Source organism: Tamandua tetradactyla, chromosome 7, assembly GCF_023851605.1.
Source record: "Tamandua tetradactyla isolate mTamTet1 chromosome 7, mTamTet1.pri, whole genome shotgun sequence".
Classification (NCBI taxonomy): Eukaryota; Metazoa; Chordata; class Mammalia; order Pilosa; family Myrmecophagidae; genus Tamandua; species Tamandua tetradactyla.
In genome coordinates, this window is record NC_135333.1 from 97,860,342 (window position 1) to 97,884,893 (window position 24,552).

A 24,552-nucleotide genomic window follows, 5' to 3' on the forward strand; every position below is an offset into this window, starting at 1 on the left:
ATGGGCATACTAACTCAGAAACCATGATACTTTAAGAACTTGATATCAAAATCTCAAGTAAAGAGCCATACTCTGTTACATTAGAACCTTTTTTCAACCAAGAAAAATGTTTTCTTTGAAAAGGCATCCATGAGAGTAAAAACAAAATAGATTTTGATCTCAATTGTGTAAACCATTCATGTCTAACATCACATATTCCAAAATAGCTTAATTCCATTAACATGACTATGACCTGTGGTTTGTAAGGCATAATGGATAAATGACATACAAGTAGGAGCACAGAAGCATAAAGAAGTACAAGTGGTTTCTTCAAATTGTACCTGTAATGCAGTATTTTTTCAGGTTCTGGCTATATATATTCAAAAGGATACAAGAGCTACATCTTTTTTATTATTTCACAATAAGGCAGGGATCATAGGATTTGCAACAGGTTCAAGCCTCGTTTTAGAAATTTTAAAAGTGGACTATAAGTCAAATTTATGCATTAATGGAAAAAGTGATGTATATATAAATTTTTACATTTTAACATTTTCTCCACATGTACTTGGAGTCATAGCAATTATACTCTGATCTCAACACTATGTACTACATACAGGTAGAGCTCTGGGAATTTTATAAAATTAGCTGCTATATTAATTTCAGAGAGGATGGAATAATGTGGCCTATATACCACTGAAAGGCCTCCAGTAGTCGTGTTAATGGAATTAAGCTATTTTGGAAGATGATGTTAGGTATGAATGATTTTACACAGTTGAGATCATAATATATTCTGCCGTTGCTCTCGAGGATGCCTTTTCAAGACAACAACATTTACCTTAGTTGAAAAAAGGTCCTAATGCAGCACAGTGTATGGTTGTTTACTTGAGATTTTGATGTAAAGTTCTTAAAGAATCATGATAGCTTCATGGAGACACTTGCTATTGTATGTATTTTTCCTCTTTTTCTAGAGACTCAAAATTAGAGAAAACAATCATCTGTGGAGTCATGCTAAAAATGATGTTATGATTTCATGGTGGCCCAGTACTAGAAGAACATCTTGCCTATTCTTTACTTACCTTGCTACGTGATTAATCACAGGAGCAAAGTTTGTTGGTCCGTACAGTTGTACAGATTTCAGGCTCCTGTAATAAGCTTCCATGACCCCCTCAATACCATCACAGTAGGGGTTTTGAGGGTTCCCATTCTGTAAACAAATGAAAGGCAAAAGGAAATAGTAAATTAATAGGCTCTATTTAGATAAACTGAAATAGAGAAGAGAATAACACGTTGGACCCTAAAAAATATTTTTTGCAGGAACATTCATTTGTATATTTATAATAGCAAAAAATAGTAAATTATGTGATCAATAACAGGTTAAAATATATTACATAATTTATAATAAATAGAATAAAGTTGATTACCTCTGGGTGATTAAATAATTGATTATTTTTATCTTGTTCTTTAAATTTTTCTAAATTTCCCAATTTTTTCTACAATGCTTCTATATTAAAATTAGGAGAAAAAAGTGATATCAATAAGTTTTACCTGGTAGAAGGAAAAATGTAAAAAAAAAAAAAAAGACACATTCACCTTTTCAGGTCAACACTGATCATCTCAACTAAAGAAGGAGTAGGAAGGAATGTAATTTAGTATTATAGATAGCAAAAGAAAGGAAAAGGAAAAGAATCAAAGGAACATATCCATGTTGTTTTAGAGAAATGGAGCTTGCCTCTGAGGAATTCCTATCCTAGGGATGTGTGCTGGTTTTAAAGGATGTATGCCCCCTAGAAAAGCCATGCTTTAAATCAAAATCCTATTTCATAAAGGTAGAATAATCCCTATTCAATACTGTATGTTTGAAACTGTGATGAGATCATCTCCCTGGATGATGTGATTTAGTCAAGAGTGGTTGTTAAACTGGATTAGGTGATGACATGTCTCCACCCATTTGGGTGGGTCTTGATAAACTTCCGGAGTCTTATAAAAGAGGAAACATTTTGGAGAATGAGAGAGATTTGGAGAGAGCAGAGAATGCTGCAGCACCACGAAGCAGAGAGTCCATGAGCCAGTGACCTTTGGAGATGAAGAAGGAAAATGCCTCCCAGGGAGATTCATGAAACAAGAAGCCAGGAGAGAAAACTAGCAGATGACACCATGCTCACCATGTGCCTTCTCACTTGAGAGAGAAACTCTGAACTTCATTGGCCTTCTTGAACCGAGGTATCTTCCCCTGGATGGATGTCTTAGATTGGACATTTCTATAGACTTGTTTTAATTAGGACATTTTCTCAGTCTTAGACCTGTAAACTAGCAACTCATTAAATTTCCCTTTTTGAAAAGCTGTTCCATTTCTGGTATATTGCATTCTGGCAGCTAGCAAACTAGAACAGGATGGTACCCAGAAAGGCCTTGTTAAACTTGGAAACCTGGTCTAGCTTTTTCATACCTTGAACGTTCTGCCATTATTAGATTTAATTCTCCTTGTCTGGATTTCAGACAACAAATTAGTTACATATTAGTTATATATTGCTATGGAACAAATTAGTCTAAAAGTTAGTAGATTAAAACAATAAGCACATATTATCTCATATATTTTCTAGGGTCAGGAATCTAAGAACAGCTTAGCTGTGTGGTTCTGGCCCAGGGTCTCTCACTGAGGTTCAAGTCAAGATGTTGGTCTGGGCTGCGGTCATGGGAAGACTTGACTGGAGCTGGAGGATGTGCTCCCAAAATGTGCACTTACATGGGATGTTCACGGTAGGCCAATGTGGACTTTTCTCAAGGCTACTTCTGAGTTCTCACAACATGGCAGCCAACCTGCTCCAGTCCAGAGTAAGTGATCCAGTAAAGGGGGAATCCAAGGAGGGAGCCCAATGCCTTTTGCACCTAGTCTTGGGAATTGCACACCCTGCTTCTACTTTATTTATTAGAACCAAATCTCTAAGTCCAGTCCACAATCTAGGGCAGAAAATTAGGACTCTACCTCTTGAAGGAGGGCATATCGTTTAAAAACACTAGAGACAGTAAGTATAATTAAACATAGTTAACAATCACTTTAACATGTAAATTACTTGAATAATGTCAGAGATGATTGGTAATTTTAACTAGCATTTGTAGAAGTCTTGATTCCAACTATGTGCATACATACCATTTTTAAAGTAAACCTAAAATAGAGGTAAAATGTTCTTAACCCCACTTTACAAATGAGGAAACTGAGTCACTGAGGAGTTAGATACTGTGTCCAAGGTCACACAACACAAGTGGAGAATAAAAATTTGAACTAAGTCTTACACTAGAGCCCAGACTCCTAAACACCACTATTACACGCTATTATGAAACCCTATACCCAGCGTTTCAAAAGGCTGGGGATATTAGGAAACTAAGCCAAGTGTTACTGACCACTGAACTTCTGTCATTTCTGAGAGAGGGATATATACGATTTTTCCCCCTTTTAATTGTCTATTTTGAACTTTTTATTTAAAAACCTCAGGTAAAATTTTTAAAACATAAAAATAAGAAGTTCTCTTTTGTTATAAAATTGGTTACGTGAATTAACAAAGTTAAAAAGGAAAGGGAGAGCTTAATGTACAGCAGGAATAGTTAATGGTTGGTTTTGATGTTAATCTGAGCTGACCTATTTAACCTTCCTCTAGATAAGATTTTATGGTGTTCTTTTCCCTTGATAAGGTATGAAGCTAATTAAAATTAAAACTCATTACCCATTTTGGGTATATAAAAACGTATTATTTTTCTGCCTTAAGGGAATAATTATAAACCAAGATAGCTCTGAGCTGCTTTTTGATGGGTATTTCAACATTTTGATTGGAGATTTATATTTTTCTAAATATTTCCTCTATTCCTCTAGAATTAAATTACAAGGTCCTTATTCCTCTTTTGGTAAAAGAGAGATAAATATTGGATGTTCTGTTCATCATTATGGAATCTTTAAAGCACTGATTTCTGAATTAGTGCTATTGTAATAAACTGCTCTAAGATTTCATCTTATGTTTGAATGATAGAATACTTTACTACTTAAAATTATGTGTTCCTTTTAATATAGCTCCTGTATTAATATGATTATTTTAACTATTCTATAGCTATTAAAATTTGATTTTTTTCTTAATGACAACATTTTAACAAGTTATAAAAATAGTTTTTAAGTCTATTGCAAAGCTCATTTCTGGGAATTAGTATTCAGAAAATCAGTTTTTGCTTGCTGTATTAAATTAGAACATGCTTATATGTGGATCTAGCACAAAAGTAAAACACAGGGTGTTTTTGTGAACAAGTACATTCCACTTCGCCATTTATTCATGAAGAGGGCAATGAATACTCTATTTTATATTTCTGTTTTAATTAATAACTTTTTCCCTTTATAAAATAATGAATTTGAATTTGTAGAAAACCTTAGAGAAGGCCACAGAGAGAGAAAGCCAAAGCAAGCAGCCAGAAGCTATAAGTCAGTGGAACCACGGGAGGCTACCATGTACACTGCCATGTGACAGGAAAGCTAAGGACCATGGCAACATAGGGTCTGTTAAAATTAGATAGTACATTAATTTCCAGATTGACCTGGAATTGAGATTTTTGTATTTTACCATTTCCAATATCTACAGACATATACTGCAGTGACTTCGGTTGAGTTTAGCACAAAGTACTTTATTGGGAATTAATCAACTACTATTTCATTGAAGACCTACCTAACCCTTGGGTCTCTTATCCAAGAAAACAAAAGTGCTTTGAAAAGCAAAGTAATATAATCATTAGCTAATATTAAAGTTGTGGCATTATCATTGTTTCCATCATCAATTTGGGAGACTATTTTTCATAGATCCTATCCTGGAAGTATTTGAGTTAGGTTCAAAGAACAGTATAAGGTATAGATATTAAAAACTTTTCTTACATAGCAGTGGATAGTTGTGTAGGTTTGGTGATAAGGAATGAATGTGGAGGTAAAAAAAAAAAGCAGAGGAGAGAATTAGAGGGAGAGAGAAAGGGAAGAAAAAAGATCATACAGAAGGGTGTGGAGAAATATAATAAACTTCATTTAGTTTAATATTATTCCTTTTCTTAGGCTTTAAAATAGCTCATGACCTTTTTCCTGATGCTCTTAAGACTTAGGATCATATGAATGATTTTCATGGTCTTATATGTTTCTGGGCTATTTTAATTCTGTTAAGATGCAACAAAATCCCAAAAGGTAATCATTTTTATATGGCATTGAGAATATGGCATGTGGATTATTTCATGAAAGAAAGAAATCCTCTAGCATCATTTTCTGAAATTGTGTGATGGAAAAGAGAAGCAAGAATAAGTAGAAGGACAAAAATGTAGAATTACTGCACTTATATTTAAGGATGATGGAATTAAATCATACAAAAGCTCCAGGAATTATCCTATATTACAGTGTCAATAAAGCATGTCTCTGAGAAGTAGGATTGTTGGTATTTTTATAAGATGTGATTGATTTAGTCATGGTTAAAAACATAGATTCTAAAATAAGTCTGATCCAGGTTCAAGTCCTGCCCCTGGTTAACCTTTGAGCTCTGTGGCTCAATTATACAATTTCTGGAAGCATTCTTCCCACTATATTCAACATCAATAGTATTTGCTGGAGTCCTGCAATGTATCAGCCATGATATGCCTACTACACAGGAATTTTAATGGAGATTATATAAGATGAGAGTATGATACTTGGCTTCACATTCAGTAATTACTCAATAAATGATAGTCTTATTTATATTAGTCTATTTTGCCTACAGAACTTCAGAGAAATTTCCTGTAATTATCATGTATTGCTTTTATAATTAGAATAAAAACAAAGACCTACAAAAATACTGAGGATAGGACAACTTATCTTCTATAACATGTAGGGTAGTGTAGATTGGCACTTCTGTTGCTTCCCCCCCTCCCCAATGATACTAGTTCACCATTCCTTTATAGATTTTCCCAATATTTCATTAGAAAGTACAAGTGAGAGTAAAGCTGACTGGCCTTAACTATGCAGGGTTTATTTTGAAGGTGGAGTGTAACACATTACTTATCTGTATTCATACAATGTTCAAGTAGAACTACACAAATTAAACAATGTGCTAGTTTGAAACTATTATATACCCCCAGAAAAGCCATGTTTTAATCCTGATCCCATCTCATCCGGGCCAGACCTATTGTTTAGGGTGGGAAACCGGTCGGATTGTTTTCAGGGAGATGTGACACACCCCAATGTGGGTGTGATCTTTTGGTTAGATTAATTCCATGGAGATGTGACACACCCAATTGTGGGTGTGGTATTTTGATTAGATGGAGATGTGGCTACACCCATTCAAGGTAGGTCTTGATAGGTTTACTAGAGTCCTTTAAAAGGGGAAACATTTTTGAGAAACCTCAGATGCAGATGCCTAGAGAAAAGTTGCTTCAGAGAAGATAGAGACATGGATAGATATTTGGAGATCAACTTGGAGTGCCGACAAAGACAGCAAATGCCTAGATATGGGCAGAGCCCAGCAGCCATCACCATGTGCCTTCCCATGAGATGTTAAGCAAGCCAGAACCTGGAGAGAGCCAAGGGTAGCCAAGAGATGAAACCCAGCCCTGGAGAAGCCAAGTGAGGAACTCCCATAGGAAACAGCGACTGAAAGCAATAGAGCCCAGGAGCAAGGGATCCAGCAGATGCCAGCCAGGTGTCTTTCCAGCCGACACAGGTGTTTCAGATAGCATCAGCCTTGCTTGAGTGAAGGTAACCTCTTGTTGGTGTCTTAATTTGGATATTTTCACAGCTTTAGAACTGTAAACTTGCAACTTAATAAATTTCCTTTTTAAAAGCCGTTCCATTTCTGGTATATTGCATTCCAGCAGCTTTAGCAAACCAATACAAACATTAACTAGAGAAATATTGATTTTAGCCATAGCTACTCCTATATATTGAAATCATAATTAATTATAGTCATAATTATTGCTTTATATTTGATAAAATTAATTATAGCCCTAACTTGCTCTTTAAATTTGGAAAGCAATGACATATAAGAAGATGGTAGATTAAAGATGGCCACAGATTCTTTGGTATCCCTCCTATTGAGAGGTAAAGTTAAATTCCCCTCCCTTGAACCTGGGAGGGCCTTAGTGACTTACTTGACCAATAAAATGTGGCAGAAGTAACATTCTGAAGCTTCCAAGGCTAAGGCTATAGAGAGCCCTGAAGCTTCTGCCCAGACTTCTGGAATACATACTTCTGGAAAGCTGGCTGCTGTGTGAAGAAATCTAACTACCCTGAGACCACCATCCTATAATGAAGTCCAAGATAACCATATGAGCAGGCCAGCTGAGGAGAAAGAGAAGGAGATATGTGGTCAACCCCACCTATTTTAGCCATCCCAACTCGGGCATCAGAAGTGAAGAAACCATCTTAGGGGACAGTCTACCCTGCAGACAGACACAGAGAAGAACTGAGGAATCCAGCTGACATCTAGAACTGAAGAGGCATACGTCCTTAGTCAAATAATTCCAGCTTTTCAAGCCACTTCAAGTGAGCCCTAGTCATTGCAAGGAAAAACAAGTCATTTCCACTACATCCTGCTTCAATTCCTGACCCATAAATCATGAGCATAATGAAATGGTATTGTTTTATGCCAAGTTTTAGGGAGCTTTGTTATGCAGCAACAGATAAGCAGAAAAGACCCCTTATTTATAAACCAGATGGACTTTAGGTAGATTAACTGCCAATCTATTTAGCTGTTTTTTTTTTTCCCTATAAAATCACACTTCTAAGTTAATCTTTTACCAACAGTGGGCTGAGTCTACAGTTACAAATGCTTGTTTCATAAATGATTAAAGCATATACAGTAAAGGAATTTTGAAAGATCCAATGTATTAATTTTTTTTCAAAATATTAAATCCTTGAGATATATTCTTACCAAAGCAAACTCATGTGATATCCTTCCATCTGGAGGCAGTTTTGCACCAAAACCTAGAGCTGGGAACATTTTATCACTGTCATAATCTTGAACAATTTCTCCCACTGCCTTTAGTGCCATACCATAGGCATTCAGTTGGTATGGATTCATGTAGTGCAGAGAAGTCGGCTGGGCAGGGTTGCCTGATGACAAAGAAAATATTTCAGACATCAGCAGTAGGGCTAAAGAGCTCATTTTATTTTGACAATATTTTTTCTTGATGTATATTCAGAATGAAAATATTTAAAATTATGTCTTTTGGCCTATATCCATAGTTTATCAATGCTTTCTTTCAGATTGACATTAACATAGAAGTATTTATTACATTATGTCACACACATAGACTGTTTCCCAAAGCTATGCAAAAGCATATACAGACTTTTTCAGAAATTATTCCACACTGTCAATACCACAGGGTATTCTGAGTTTTAATTCTAGAATAAATATAAAAGTACTATCATCAATCTTATTTTATTGTAATGTTTAAGTTTTAAAAAATGGCTTTAGCTTGAATCCTTATGATATTGTCATAAGACGTGACTAATATAATGGCTTCATTAATTATAAGGCCTTTCTGAAATTTTATCACCAAATCAAATAAAGACTTGAAAAATATTTTAAGTTATCATGTAAAAAAGGAGAGCATAAGGAATTTCAAATTCAAGTTGGTTAAATATCTAGATCTTTAAATTATTCAAATTCTCAAACTAGACATTAAGCTAGACATTAAGCCAGAGGGCCCAAAGTGGAGTCCTGCCATTTGCAAGACATCTATAAAATGACTATAATAAATTTTACACACTATTTACTGGAAGGACAAACTGAGATTATGCACATGGAAGTGATTAACAATACAAGCATCATAGAAATGTAAGGTTTAACTACAACTGTTGCTATTATCTGGGTCATCTACTGGTTCTGAATTTCTGATATAGTGTGTAGAATGTTACATTTGAACAGACATGAATTTGAGAAAGAAAGTAATATGTGCTATCACTCACACAGATTCACATTGAGTTTCTCTAATTACCAGCACAAAGGCAGCCCGAAAGACCATTTAGTTTCTTAAGTGAAAATAGAAAGTTAAATGAGACTTCTAGTAGCATATAAGGTCAAATTTACATTAAATATTTGCCTGAAGAAGAAAAGTCTCAGGGTACAATTCTTCCCTGATAAGGAAGAAAAATGAGCACTTGAGATCCAGAGAGAACTAAAATATAGGGGAGAGATCCCCTTGGTTTATAATACATATAAATATACACAGAACAATTTTGACCTGAACATAATTCGTTGCTCAAATACTTTTAAATGTTGAAGTGGTTACCAGCATTCAAGGACTGGTTCCACATGATAAAATTTTTAAAAAGTATCTTCCTTCTAAAGTAGGGATTTTGTTACAAGTTCACTGGAGACATAGTTAAGCAATACAGTTACTGGTCTAAATGGTTACTTAATACAACTCTCAAATGTAAATTGTGACCCAGTGATGCCAATATGGCAACTAATTCTATATCACTTAGAAAGCCTTAACTTAACGTTGTAAAGAAACCCTAATATTACACCAGCATGTCTGAACACTTCAGTCTATCATGCACAGCAGGCTGGACCCCATCCACCCAAAAATGCCACTGAGCCACTGTTGCACTGCCCTGACTTGGGTACTTTTATTATACCCATTTTCAGATTAGGGAATTAAAACTTGGAGAGTTTAAATAACTTATCTAAAAATCACACATTCTTAATTGGTAAAACTAGAATACGAATGTAGGCATTTCTAATTCTTAACTACAACTCTTTTATTTGGGGATGCTGTAGTATTATAAACTGTAAACATAATTAATATTAGAATCAACTTTTTAAAAAGGGAATATCATCCTTTTCCCAACCCATCTAGAATAAGCCAAAGAAACTGTCTTTTGTGACTTAGCAAAATGTTTTCAAGGATCACCCATGTTCTAGCATATGTCTTACTTCATTACTTTTAACTGTCAAATAATATTCTGTTTATGGATATACCACATTTATTTACCTATTCATCAATGGGTGGATGTTTGGGTTGCTTTTACTTTTTTGGCTTGTGGGCTACTATGAATACTACTACTATGTACATTTGTATATAAGCTTTTGTGTGGAAATACGTTTTCATTTCTTTCAGGTATATAAGTAAGAGTAGCATTATTGGGTCATATGATAACTCTACATTTAACCTTTTGAGGAACTGCCAAACTGTTTTCCAAAGTTGTTACACCATTTTATAGTCCCACCAACAATATCTGAGGGTTCCAATTTCTCTTCATTCTCACCAATGTGACTTTTTGACTACAGCCATTCTAGTGAGTGTGAAATGGTTCTCTCATTGATTTGCATTTGGATACTGAGTACCTTTTCAGGGGCTTTTTGGCCATTTGTTTATACATATTCTTTGAAGAAACACCTATTCATATCTTTTGCCTGTTTGTAATTGGGTTGTCTTTTTATTATTCAGTTGTATGAGTGCATTATATATTGAACTAGATAATTATTATAAAAAGATAAGAGATCCTTATCAAATATGATTTGCAAATAGTTTTCCCATTTGGTGGGGAGGTTTTTTTTTTTTCATCTTCTATCTTGATAGTATCCTTTAAAGAATAAATGATTTTAATTTTTGATGAAATTCAGATTTTTTTCTTTTGTTGTTCATGCTTTTGGTGTCATGTTTAAGATTCCATTGCCAAATCTGAGGTCATGAAGATTTACTCCTATGTTGCATTGTCTTTATCATTTTAGCATTTTCATTCAGATCTTTGAACTTATATCAGTAAACTTTTGAATATGGTGTGAAGTAAGGGTGCAAGTTCATTATTTTGTATGTAGATAATACATTGCCCCAGCACCATTTGTTGAAAATACTAGTCTGTTCTCCCACTGAATGGGATTGGCCCCCTTGGGGAAAATTAATTGACCTTATACATATAGGTTTACTTCTATACTCTCAGTTCTCTTTCACTGATCTATATGTCTTTCATTAGGGCAGAACCATGCTGTCTTTATTACTGTTGTTTTGTAATAAGTTTTGAAATTAGGAAGTCTGAGTCTTCCAGCTTCATTCTTCTTTTTCAAGGTTGTTTTGCCTATTTGAGATCCCTTGCGATTCCATGTGAATTTTAGAAATGAGCTGACACTTCTGGTAGGGATTGCAGTGATTCTGTAGCTCAATTTGGGGAGTATGCCATCTTAATATTAAGTCTTCCAGTTCATGAACACTGGATGTCTTCTCATTTATTTGGATCATCTTCAATGTCTTTTAATAATGTTCTACAGTTTTCAGAGTATTTAAGTTTCACACTTCTTTTGTTAAACTTATTCCTAAATATTTAATTCTCTGATGCTATTGTAAGTGAAATTGCTTTCTTAATATAATTTCAGATTTTTCATTGCAACTATATTGAACTCCAATTGATTTTTGTATAATATTTTATATCCTGCAAACTTGCTGTACTTGTTTATTTGTGCTAATAGTTTTTTAATGTATTTCTTAAGATTGTCTATATAAGATCATGTCACTTGAGAACAGAGATGGTTTTACTTCTTTATGTCCAATTTTGATGCCTTTTATTTCTCTTTCTTGCCTAACTGCCCTGACTAGAAATTCTAGTCACAATATTGAATAGAAGTGGCAAGGAATGACATCCTTGTCTTGTTCCTGTGAATAACTGGTATTAATACCTAAATGTTAGGTAGGTATATTAGGGTTCTCTAGAGAAACAGAACCAACAGGAGATATTTGTAAATATGAGATTTATAAAAGTATCTTGCGCAACCGATTTTGGAGTGCAAAATTCATAGAGCAGGCAGCAAGGCTGGCAACTCTGATGAAAGGTCTTGACAACTCCACAGGAGAGGTTGGTTGACTGAAGAAAAAATGAAAATTCTCTCTTCTCCCTTAAAAGTCTTCAAATGACTGGATCAAATACAACTGTTTGGATTCCCTCATTTGTGGAATACACACCCTTAGTTGACCATAGATGTAATTAGTCACAGATGCAAATGACTGATCAGCCAGTCATGAAATATCCTTGCAGTAATGGTTAAACCAGTGCATGCCTGACCAGACAATGGGGCACCATCACCTGGCCAAGCTGACACCTGAACCTAATCATCACATTAGAATTCATCTTGAATTAGTTTCTGTAATTTGTATCTTTTATTGAATAGATTCTTGCTTCTCATAGTTGGTGGGCTAATATTCATTGTGAATGAAAACTAGTATTTTAACACTGCAATTCAGGTATTATATCTGTGCTATATGTTTTATTGAATAAACCCATGAGTAAAATCATTACCTTAAAGCCATAATGTTGAGAAATAAAGGTAAAAGATTACTGAAAGGTGTGCTCATTTAGAATTTGCTTTCCTCATCTCTAGAACTACAAAGTCAAGCTATATTTATTTATGAAAATATTTTGCAGACTTGCGTTCCCTCATGTTCCCCATAAGGGAGGATTTGGATAACTGATCTCTAAGATTCTTACCTCAAAATTCTATTATTTTGTGAAATGAGTCAGTGCACAAGTATGAGGCAAACTGAGCATAATTTGAGAACCAGAATCAATTTGAAAAAAATAAAAACAAAAACACAGAAATATAATCTGGGGGTAACCTCAAAGTTAAATAATGAGGCTAATATTCTTGTGATATATATTAACTAATTTCAAATGGTTGCTCACTTGGAAACAAAGTTACTTAAAAATAAAATTTATATTCCACTCTGTCAGGTATATAGTTATGAATATGTATACATGAGGTATTATAGGACAGTACATATGAATGAATTAGCTATAAATGTATTTATATGTTTAATTCTTAAAAACAAATATTTGAAGAAATGAAGCAAGTTGTATAGGGTTCATGCACTTTTGAATTATAGTTGTATAAATTAATTTTAAAAATACCATAAACGAGGATTATTAATTAGACATACTTCAGATTATAGTTAAGAATGGAGAGGAAAAGAGGTTTAGTATAATGGAGGAGGGGTACACAATAGGCTTCACTATATCTGAAATTTTAGTCTCTTAAAAATATGTGAATAAAAATAATGTTTCAAAATTTTATAAACCTGAAAGACTGCTGGATATTTTTGTTATTTTGGGGGGTTTTCTATTTATATCTGAGCTATTTCATATTAAAGTAAAAGTAAACACATGAATTCTCTATGAAAACTTCAGAAGTATACATGATTGTAGAACAAAATATCTAAATTTCACAAGCATTTTAATTTATTTTTCACTTAATTGCTAATAATTTCTGCCAAGTGATGATTATAATACTTACCATTTGATGCTGTAAAATCAATAGCCACTGTGAAGTTGATTTGTGTTCTAGAATATAAGTAAACAAGATTATTAGTAATTAAACTCATAAAAACAGTTGGTTTGCATTATCATAGTTTCTTCACATCACCTATTTTCTTAAATGTTAACTACTAGTAAATACATTACAGCACATACTGAATAATATGAGGTAAGCAGGTTTGCAGGATAAGAACCTGGCTAGGGTCTTTATAATCCTATAAATATAAAATTAAAAATAAAGTCTCAGGAATAAAAATAGCCAAATTTGGGAGCACAGTAATTAAAGGAGTGGCTCATAATGAACAAGTCAAACAACAAATAATCATTTGCTAGTCTCAAATGCCAGCAGCATTCATTATTAATGCCTTTTCAAAATTCTTCTGTAGTCATTGTAAAATTATTATGCCCTTATAAGAGCGGCATAGATAAAATCATCTCTAATAATGCCAACACTTAAAATAATTCTTATTAATAGGCCTGAAAACATCAGTTTTCTTATGCTTTCTTCAAAAAATGAAGTATTTTATATGTCAGGCTATGCTTCAGTGCTCATGGCATTCCTATGTTCATGTTGTGTGTGTGTGTTTGTGTGTATACATGTACGTGTATTTCTAAATTTCCACACATAGTAGTTACCCAAAATTATTTTACTGGGTTAGGTTTTTTTCCCCAATTTTTTTTCTGATGGAAACAAAGGAGGTGGCATTCACATGTGAAATTCAGTCCTATGGGTATACCTAAGGTCTTTCTATGTAATTTCACCTCTTTTCACCAAAGAAGACCTAAGAATACAAATAAGGAACATTATGACTACGGGGAAAACCTGAATTGTATCCAAGTAAAAAAATTTTTTTTAATTTAAAAAGCATGTCATTTGAAAATGTAAATGAATGCTTAGACTGTTTTTGGTAAAAAAAATTACTTTTGGCATACAGAAAAACTGATTTAACACTGCAAAGCTGGCAACTGTCAGATAAGTAGTGGGTGATGATGCCGATACTGATACACTGGGATTGAAATAAAACCATCTGACTCTGGAGACCAAGAATTTAACCCTCTAATAGACTGCCTGGGCTACAGCATAGGGTCCCTTGTAGTTGTATTAGCATGAACTATAGTAATATTTCCTTCTTTCTCCCAAAATTCAGCCTGAAAAACCCTAAATACTATTCAGCAATTGGAGCAGAAATCTGCACACTTTTTTTTTTCCTGAAGGCATGAATAACCTTTTGTGAGTTACATTTAACAAAATCTAATATAGATTCTCTTCATTGCTGTATGGTAATTTTTTTTCAGAGTAGAAATTAGGTTTATAGGTTAAGAATAAAGGCTAATTTGGAGCATAACGCAAAACAGCATATACCAAAATGAGTGAAAACGTTTAGAGAAAGAATATCCTGAGACATTTGGGAGAACAGTTTCAAATTAAACCCTTTTGAAGGACTGAAAAGATGAGTCAGTTTCAGCACATGGCTTTGCATAATTCTGCTGGTGGGAAGAGAAGTAAATGTGGTCAGGGCAGTATGTAGTAGCAAGGGGACAAACTTAAGAGCCCCAAAGATCTGGGCCTGAATCCCAGCTACCCAGCTGGTGACCTTAGCCGCATTCTGAAATTCCCGCAGAGCAGTTGCCTGGGATATAGTATGCCCTCAGAAGAGTGGGCACTGAAGGAAAAACTATGCAAAATATTATTTATTACCATTCCTTTAGCATATTTATGTATACACACACACAGTTTGTCTATATAGCTTATTTCAGTTAACCGGAAAATAATTTTATAAAGAAGATAGTATTATTTTGCTTTTACAGACATGGAAACCTATAGTCACAAAACATAACAACTATCCACAGAGGTAACAAGTGCCAGTACTGGGATCTGAACTCACAACTAACTCCTAAGATCATTTTCATTATCTCTGTAATACTGTTTCTTCAGTTAAATATTTGCAGATTATTATTATAAAATGTCTGCAAATCATAGCCTGGTTTCAGCTATAGTTTGGTTACACTGCAAAACTAAAAATACACTACACAGATGTTCTTAATAAAAATGCCATAACATAACCTTATATTTGTGCAAATCTGTGCTAACAAATGTTATCAAATACATAAATCATAAAACTATTGGTCTATGTGCCTTCATATGTTATTTTCTTCAAATGAGACCTCAACAGCCATGAATAATTCTGGGTCTTAAAAACACATGTGGTTTGCACATTATATAGGTCAATTTAGGGGCTGCTTCTTTTGTTCACTCTCCTTTAGGCTATAATGATAGACATCTTTGTCTTGATTCAACTCTCTCTTCTGACAGTGACTAGAACAATGATTTACACATACTGGGACCTCATTGTGTTTGCATATGAAGGTTTTTTTAAACAGTATTTTATAACTTGCTATCCAGGATTGTGCAGATTGTGTAGCATAACCACCAACTTCTTATAAGCGTTCATTTCAGAGAAAAGACTTCAACAGTGAGAGATACAATAAAGGTCTTTTCAGAGCCAAAGTTGTGCCCAGCAAAACAAAAAGCTATGGTAACGAATAAAGCAACTACCTGAAACAAAACAAAAGAAAAAGAGCAGATAGTCAGAATTAAACTAACTAAAACTTCCGTATATACTTAATTAAAATGAATTACAAAAGCAAGTAGATCAGACATGAAAAAAATAATGAACTGCACTTTAAAAAGAAGAAGAAAGAAAAGAAAAAAGAAATAGAAGAAAGGGACAGAGAAACTTTTGGAGAAGATGGCAGAATAGGGAGCTCCAGGACTCACTCCCCATGCCAAAACAGCTAGTTGCCAGGCAGGAACTGTCCGAAAAAACTGTTCTGGGGCTCCGAAGGCCAGGGGAGCACTATACATGGTCCAGAAAACAGTGGGAGAAAGAGGCAGGGAAATCGCTGTAAAGAAGTGTGTGTAGCTTGCTCCGCAGCGGTTGCTGGTGCCCGTTCTACCACTGTTGGGCAGGCCACTGCAGAGTCCAGTTCCTGGCTGGCTACTGCAGAGGAAAAGGGATGTGGACATCCTCTTCCCCAAGAATGGGGAGGAGGGAGAGCATGGCTGAGCACGAATTATGGTCTTTCATCGGTGAACTTGGATCACAGGGTCCTGGTGTTGAACTGCACTTTCAGCAGGACCCAGGCAGGGACAGCTCCATTGTTTAAAACCCTGCACCAGACAGGGATGCAGGTGATGGATGTGTACAGAGAGACAACACCTTCTCAGAGCTATTTGGAAGAGTTGGCTGAAGGATGCCATCTGCTGGGATGGCCAGGAAAGTGCAGCTTCAGGGAATCATCAAAAAGGTTTTTCTTGACTTTCACCCCAGGCTCTTTGGCACTGGTTTATGCACTCTTTGTGGGCCCTTGGCCCTGTTTTGGCTAGAAAATAATGACTTAGGAAAGTCATCCCCAGGGTGACATCCTTCGCAGAATTTGCCCCCCAGACAAAAACAGAGGCAATGAAAGGAGTGTAAAAAACTATAGAGGCAAAACAAAAATAAACATAACTGATCACGATTCCTGGAGAAGGAATAGAGGAAAGAAAGCTTTCTCCTGGGGATGAAACAACTGCAAGAATAGTGCAATTTTAAAAATTGTATGGCATATCTGGGGCAAGAATCAAATGAAGAAGAGCTGAAAAACTCTGATCAGTTGATTACAGGCTATTCTAAAGGTCTAGAATAAGCTAACCAAGTGTCAAAGAAGAGCCTTAACAAAAAGCCAATCAACAATAAAGCCCTAAGCAAGAGAGAGAAAATACCCTTCAGGGTAAACTTATCAAAATAATCAGATACCCAGACATCAGCAAAAAATGATAAGCATACTAAGAAGCAGGAAGATACGGCCCAGTTAAAGGAACAAATTAAAATTTCAGAGGAGATACAATTGGTATAACTAATTAAAGATGTTCAAACAAGTCTCTGAAATCAATTCAAGGACATGAAGGAAAGTATAGCTAAAGAATTAAAAGATATCAACAAGACAATAGTTGCACATAAAAGAGAATTTGAACATATAAAAAGAAACATAACAGAAATTATGGGAATTAAAGGCACAATAGGAAGAGACTAAAAATATACTGGAGGCATACAACAGCAGGTTTGAACAGGTAGAAGAAAGAATCAGTACAGTGGACAAAAAGATAAATGAAATACTACAGACAGAGGAACAGAGAAAAAATAATAGAAAAGTTGGATTTTAGGGATTTGAATGACAGCATGAAATGAACAAACATATGTGTCATGGGAATCCCAGAAGGAGAAGAGAAGGTCAAAGGGGCAAAAAGAATATTTGAGAAAATAATGACTGAAAATTCCCCAACTCATTCAAAGCACAACATAATCCAAACAGAATAAATTCTAATAGACCTACTCTGAAACACATATTGATCAGAATGTCAAATGCCAAAGATAAAGAAGAATCCTAAAAGCAGCAAGAGAAAACTGATATGTCATATAAAAGGGAACTACAATAAGATCAAGTATTGATTTCTCATCAGAAACCATAGAGTCGTGAGAAGGTGTGGTATGTTATATTCAAAGAATTGGAAGAGAAAAATTGAGAGCCAAGAATTTCTTTATCCAGCAAGACTGTCTTTCAAAAATGAGGGGAGAGTTTAAAATATTCACAGATAAAGCGAAACAGAGAGCTCATCAACAAGGGACCTACCCTATAAGAAATACTATAGGGAGTTCTGTAGGCTGAAAGGAAAAAACAGGAAAGGCTTGGAGGAGAGTGTAGAGATGAAGATTATCAGAAAGACTGACTAAAAGGATAAAAAGAGAGACAAAAAAAGAGAAAGATATGACATATAATACCCAAAGGATAAAATGGTTTAAGAAAGAACAGTCTTTACAGTGATAACATTGAATGTTAATGGATGAAACTCCCCAATCAAATGACAGACATTGGCAGAATGAATTTAAAAAAAAAGTATGATCCAGTTATGTGCTGTCTACAAGAGATTCACCTCAGACCCAAGATACAAATAAGTTGAAAATGAAAGGTTGGAAAGTGATATTCTTTGCTAACAGTAACTGAAAAACAGCTGGGGAAGCAGCACTAATAGTGAACAAAATAAACTTTACATGCAAAACTGTTAGAAGAGACAAAAAAAAGACACTACATAGTAATTAAAGGGGTAATCCACCAAGGATAAATAATAATCATAAATACTTATACACCTAACCAAGATGCCCCATAATATATGACGTAAACACCGGCAAACTTGAAGGAAGAGATAAATGTCTCTACAATAATAGCTGAAGACTTCAATAGACCACTCTCATCAATAGGTAGAACATCTAGGCAGAGGATCAATAAGGAAAGAGAGAACTTGAATAATATGATAAATGTAATAGACCTACCAGACATAAACAGAAGATCGCACTACAAAATAGCAGGACACACATTCTTCTGAAGTGCTCATGGCTCATTCTCCAGGATAAACCACATGCTGGATAACAAAACATTTCAATATATTTTATAAGACTGAAATTATATAAAGCATTTTATCTGACCTTATTGGAATGAATCTGTAAACCGATAACAAGCATACAACTAGAAAATTTTTAAAAAAATATGTAAGTTAAACAACACGCTCCGAAACAGTGGGTCAAAGAAGAAATAGCAAGGGAAATCAGTAAGTATCTGGAAACGAATGAAAATGAAAGCAGAACATATCAAAACTTATGGGATACTGGAAAGGAAATGCTGAGAGGGACATGTATAGTCCTACACAGCTGCATTAAAAAAGAGGAAGGAGCTAAAATTGAAGACCTAACTGCACACCTGAGGGAACTAAAAAGAACAGCAAATAATCCCAAAACAAGCAAAAGGAAGAAAATAACAAAGATTAGAGCAGAAATAAATTAAGTTGAAAGTAAAAAACTATAAAGGGAATTAAGGGAAAAATAACTATAGCTAGTCTTGTACTCAATGGGAGACTGAAAGCTTTCCTCTAAGATACAGAACAAGACAAGGATGTCCACTGTCATCACTGATATTCAACAGTGCACTAGAAGTTTTTACTAGAGCAGTAAGGCAAGTATAAGAAATAAAAGGTATACTTTTATTGGAAAGGAAAAAAACAAAACTTTCACTATTTGCAGATGATATGATCCTGTACAAAGAACATGATAAAAACTCAAAGCTACTCCAGTTAATAAATGAGTTCAGGTAAATGGTGGGATGCAAGACAACGCGGAAAAATCAGTACTGTTTCTAAACATTAGCGATGAGCAATCTGAGGAGGTAATCAAGAAAAATTCCATTTACAGTAGCAACTAAAAGAATCAAATATCTAGGAATAAATTTATTGAAGGATGTAAAGGATATGTGCACAAAAATCTACAGAACATTGCTAAAAGAAATTTTAAAAAAATAAGTAAATGGAAGGACATGCTGTGTTCATGGATTGGAAGACTAAGTGTCATTAAGGTATCAATTCTCCCCAAACTGATTTACAGATTAAACTCAATTTCAATAAAAATTCCAACAGCCTATTTTCAGAAATGGAAATGCCAATTATCAGAATTATTTGGAAGGCCAAGGGGCCCTGATGAGCCAGAAACCTCTTGAAAAAGAAGAACAAAGTTGGAGGTCTCATACTTCCTAACTTTCAAGCATACTAAAACCTATAGTGATCAAATCAGCATCATATAAGCATATATTGACCAATGTAATAAAAATTAGAGTTTAGGAATAGACCCCCACACCTATGGCCAATTGATCTTTGACAAGGTTCCCAAGTCCACTCAACTGGGACAGAATAGTCTCTTAGACAAATAGCTTAGGAGAACTGGACCTCTATATGCAAAAATATAAAGAAGACCACTATCTCATGCTTTTTTATACAAAGATGAACTCAAAATGGATCAAAGACCTTTTAGGGACCATAAAACTCCTAGTAGAAATGTAGACGAACATCTCCAAGATTTTGTGGTAAACCATGGTTTCTTAGAATTTACACCCAAACCACAAGCAACAAAACAATTAATTAGATAAGTGAGACCTCCAAAAGTTAAAAACATTGAGCTTCAAAGGACTTTGTCAAGAAAGTGAAAAGGGAGAAAATATTTGGAAATCACATGCCTGATAAGGGTTTGATATCCAGAACCTATAAAGAAATCCTGCAATTCTAATAAAAAGACAAACAACCCAATTTTAAAAATGGGCAAAAGACTTGAATAAACATTTTTCTAAAGAGAAAATACAAATGGCTAAAAAGCACATAAAAAATGCTCAGTATCACTAGCTGTTAGAGAAATGCAAATCAAACCACAATTAGATATTATTTCACACCTATTAGAATTGGCACTATTATAAAAAAACAAAAACTACAAGTGTTTTAGAGGATGCAGAGAATTTGCAACACATTCACTGCTGGTGGGAATACAGAATGATGCAGCTGCTGTGGAAGATGGTTTGGTAGTTTCTCATGAAGCTAAGTACAGAATTGCCATAGGATCCGGTAATCCCACTAGTAGATATAGATCCAGAAGAACTGAAAGCAGGGACTCAAACAGACATTGGCTCTCCAATGTTCACTGCAGCATCATTCACAATTGCCAAAGATGGAAGCCACCCAGATGTCCATCAAACAATAAGTAGATAAGCAAAATGTGGTGTATGCATAAGATGGAATAGTATTCAGCTCTAAGAAGGAAAGAAGTTCTGATGCATGTGACAAAATGGATGAACCTTGAGGACATTATGTTGAGTAATACGAGCCAGACACAAAACTGATATGAACTAATTATAACAAGCAAACTCGCAGAGTCAGAACCTAGTACACAGATTATAAGGGGAGAGAATGCAGGTAGATTACAGGGAGCTGATGCTTAATTTGTGCAGAATTTCTACTTAGGTTGATTGTAAATATTTGGAAATGGATAGTGGTAATACTAACACATTAGTGTGAGTATAATTAAACGGTGCTGAATTATGTATGTGAATGTTTGAAAGGGGAAATTATGTATATTACTAGAAGGGAAATTAGAAGATAAAACATGAGACCATATAAAACAGTGAACCCATTTTGAATGCTGGACTGTGGTTAATAGTACAAATATCAGAATGTTCTTTCATGAATTATTACAATGCATGACAATATAACAAGGTGTTAAAATAGGGAGGTAAATGAGGAAAAATACACCTAATGTAAACTATTGACTATACTTTAGCAGTAGTAATTTAATATTCTTTCATGAATTGTATCGAAGGTACCACACTAAAGCAAAGTGTCAACAATGGGAGGTATCTGGGAACATCATATATTTTACCCGACTTTTCTGCAAATCTACAACTTCTCTAATTAGAAAAATAATAATAAAAATATTATGCTAAGTAGACACAAAGTACTACCTATATTATTCTATTTATATAAAATGTAAATATAAATAAATCTATACAGAATTTGATTAGTGGCTATGTAGGACTGCGAAAGGGCAAAGCGATTGTGAGATGACTGCTCAAGTGTATGCACTTTTCTTTTTGGTGTAATGAAAATGTTTTAAAATGGATTGTGGTGATGAATGCACACTTTGGATAGATTGTATGGTAGGTAAATGTTATCTCGATAAAACTGTTCTTTTAAAGAAAGGTAGCACCAAGGGATGCACTTGAAGCCCAGGATACTCTTCTAATGTATAAAAGATTGATGCATTTAGCATTAAATTATAAATAAGACCATTTGGTAACAAGGGTTAATGGAGACATTCAACAAGTAAGGCATAATCCTTGATGCATATCTGGTGGCTGGCTGGCAGATGACGAGATTTGATTCTTCACCTCATTTTGCCCGTCAGAAAGAATTCTTTTCCTTCACTGTTTTGAACAGCAGTTTTCAAATCAGAAGGAAAATCTGATGGCTCACTAGGGATAGCATTTCATGGTTGTGAAGCCCTCTTAGCATACTAACATACCGTTTGGATTGTTTCATTAAAAAGCCACAATTCAACTACAATTCCAATCGCCATGCATGTGCTATAACAGAGAGAAAAATAGGGCACCATCCTTGAGCAAAACAGACACTACCCTTGAACTCACAGCTTTCTATTATTATAAACACTGACAAAACAACACATTTATTTCTTTGAAAAACAATTTATTACTCCCCAAAACAATACACATTTGATCACTGAATTCATGGCTGAAATCTGAACCTAAAACGCGACTGCACGTTTACTGTGGGTAACAGCTTGTTCATTCCCTGGTTCCTAAGCACTCCCATTCATATTATGGTATACTTACCACTATACCAAGCCATCACATTTTATGTCCTTAGAAAAATATTAAATAATAAAAATAAATTTTAAAGAAAGGTCCTAGAAATAGTATAACTTTAGGCATATAAGATATTTTAAAAACTTTAGTCATAAAAGTAAACCAAACAAAACATCTTGATCAATAATCCTGTCATTCTTTTTCATTCTCTAATGTTGCTTGATGCCTAATGTTAGAGAAAAATATCAATCATCTGTCAAAGTAAAAAATCTGAATTCACACAAGATGACTCCTGATGGAATATTCATAAAACAATCACATACGAATCCTTGAAACATTTTGCTTAGGAGGCATTACTTTTGCTGTCATCGCATGTTTTAGAAAGACATGAGAAAAGAGCAGGATTTCAAGAAATGCAGATAGCAACACTATATTCCAAGGCTATAAAAAAGGTACGTCTGCCAGGTTTCATGAGTTAGCAGTAACATCTCACAAGAGTTCCCAGTGTATATATCTTGGTACTGCTAAACTCTACGCTTGGAAAGTGTCCCTATTTTAAAATATCACCATTTCAAAAGCTGAGAGTGACAGAAGCATCACATGTCAAGAAGATTTTACTAGCACAGCAAAGATGCATAGAGAATAAGTTTATCTGGCATTTCAAGAAAACCACACACAGTAATAGCATCTCAGATAACTTTTCTATAGCTGTCACTGTGAGTTAATTATCAAGAACTAACAACTCTGTTGGGGGTGTAGAGAAGGATTATTTCTTCTTCCTGATTTCAAATCCTGCACACACAAAATGAATATTATCAATCTGAAAATTAATCTTGACAAATTCAGATCCACTAGCTATTGGAATCTACAATCCATAAATGCAGTTGAGAGGCCTAGCTTTCGTTCCTGCAGTGCTGCCGCTACGCCAATGCTGTGTGCTTCTGCTGTGGTTCACTGACACCTACAGCAGTTCACACTTCGGTCTTGGAACCCTTCCTGAACCCCCAGTTCATGTGCTTCAGGCACCATCATCTTGTCCTTGCTGACCCTGGTCATCAAGGGCTGAACCTTGAACGCTTTTCCATCTTAACTTTTTCCGCTTTCTTAAAAGTAGCTCAACTATCTGAATGACAATGCAGACAGCTGACTGACTCCAAACTGTTGGCCCTTCAAAACTTCTGCTTCCATGCTGTAAACTACCCACAGATAAAATACCCTCAAAGAAATGAAATCTGCTAAAACGAGGACAGGTTTTTGGATACACAAAGGTAAATTCAAGGATAAATTCTCCCATCCACCAGTAATGTGATCTTGGGAAAACTATTTAACCTCTCTGAACCTTACAAGTTAAGGATAATAAAGCCTTCCTTGGACACTTGCTATAAGGACAAGAAAAGAATCTGTCCTTTTGTAGGCACTGAGGAAGTAGTTGTCATCCTCATCATTGATGCTAGCTTTTCAGGACCCAAATTTCTTGGAATGGTGGAGCATTAAACTTCTGGGTCTACCAGAGTATAAGGTTATCCCGCTGATGGATTTCACTTCCTTAACACCAGGTACTAACGTTCCGAACTGTCCAACAAAATACACCCCAAATGATCACAACCATTTTGGAAGGTGCTATCTGTGTACTTTCTCAAAGTCCCACTGTAGGAAATAACTGAAAGCTTTTCCTCCCTGCCTTATTTTCCTTTCTATGGTTTTTTGAAAGATGAATGAAATATCAAAAAAATAAAAAGAAACGAGATAATTGATATAAATATGTAACAGCTACTTTGAAGGAGTTGTCTAAATATTAAAGGTAAAACTCTAAAGTACCTGAACATAACAAATACTGTAAAGGGGAGGAAAACTTTGCTTAAGCAACTCAGGTCATCCTTGTCTGGTTTATTCTAACCCTTTGCTTGGTCAAGTCAGGAGAGGTAATTCTCTATATCAGCATAAATTCCTTTTCATTTATTCTTCCCGTTGTATTTGTCAGCCGTGAACCAAGGGTGAGGAAATGAACCCCTGCAGGCAGCAGAGAATTTATTGTCTGTGGAAAGTTTTAAAACAAT

At 34.8% G+C, this 24,552-nt stretch overlaps 1 protein-coding gene and 1 long non-coding RNA gene across 5 annotated transcripts in view; one reads left to right on the forward strand and one right to left on the reverse strand.

The window, feature by feature from the left end:
• CPNE8 (copine 8) overlaps positions 1–24,552 on the reverse strand; it is a 236,060-nt gene that overhangs the window by 21,370 nt on the left and 190,138 nt on the right. For all 4 annotated transcript variants that reach the window (XM_077170498.1, XM_077170500.1, XM_077170501.1 and 1 more), the window contains 3 exons: positions 13,245–13,291; positions 7,890–8,071; positions 1,056–1,183 (listed from right to left, as the gene is read on the reverse strand). In XM_077170498.1, coding sequence (XP_077026613.1) covers positions 1,056–1,183; positions 7,890–8,071; positions 13,245–13,291 — 357 coding nt within the window. The remainder of the gene's footprint in view (positions 1–1,055; positions 1,184–7,889; positions 8,072–13,244; positions 13,292–24,552) is intronic.
• The window catches only part of LOC143691676 (uncharacterized), an 80,745-nt gene that overhangs the window by 5,692 nt on the left and 50,501 nt on the right, over positions 1–24,552 (forward strand). The window lies entirely within an intron of this gene.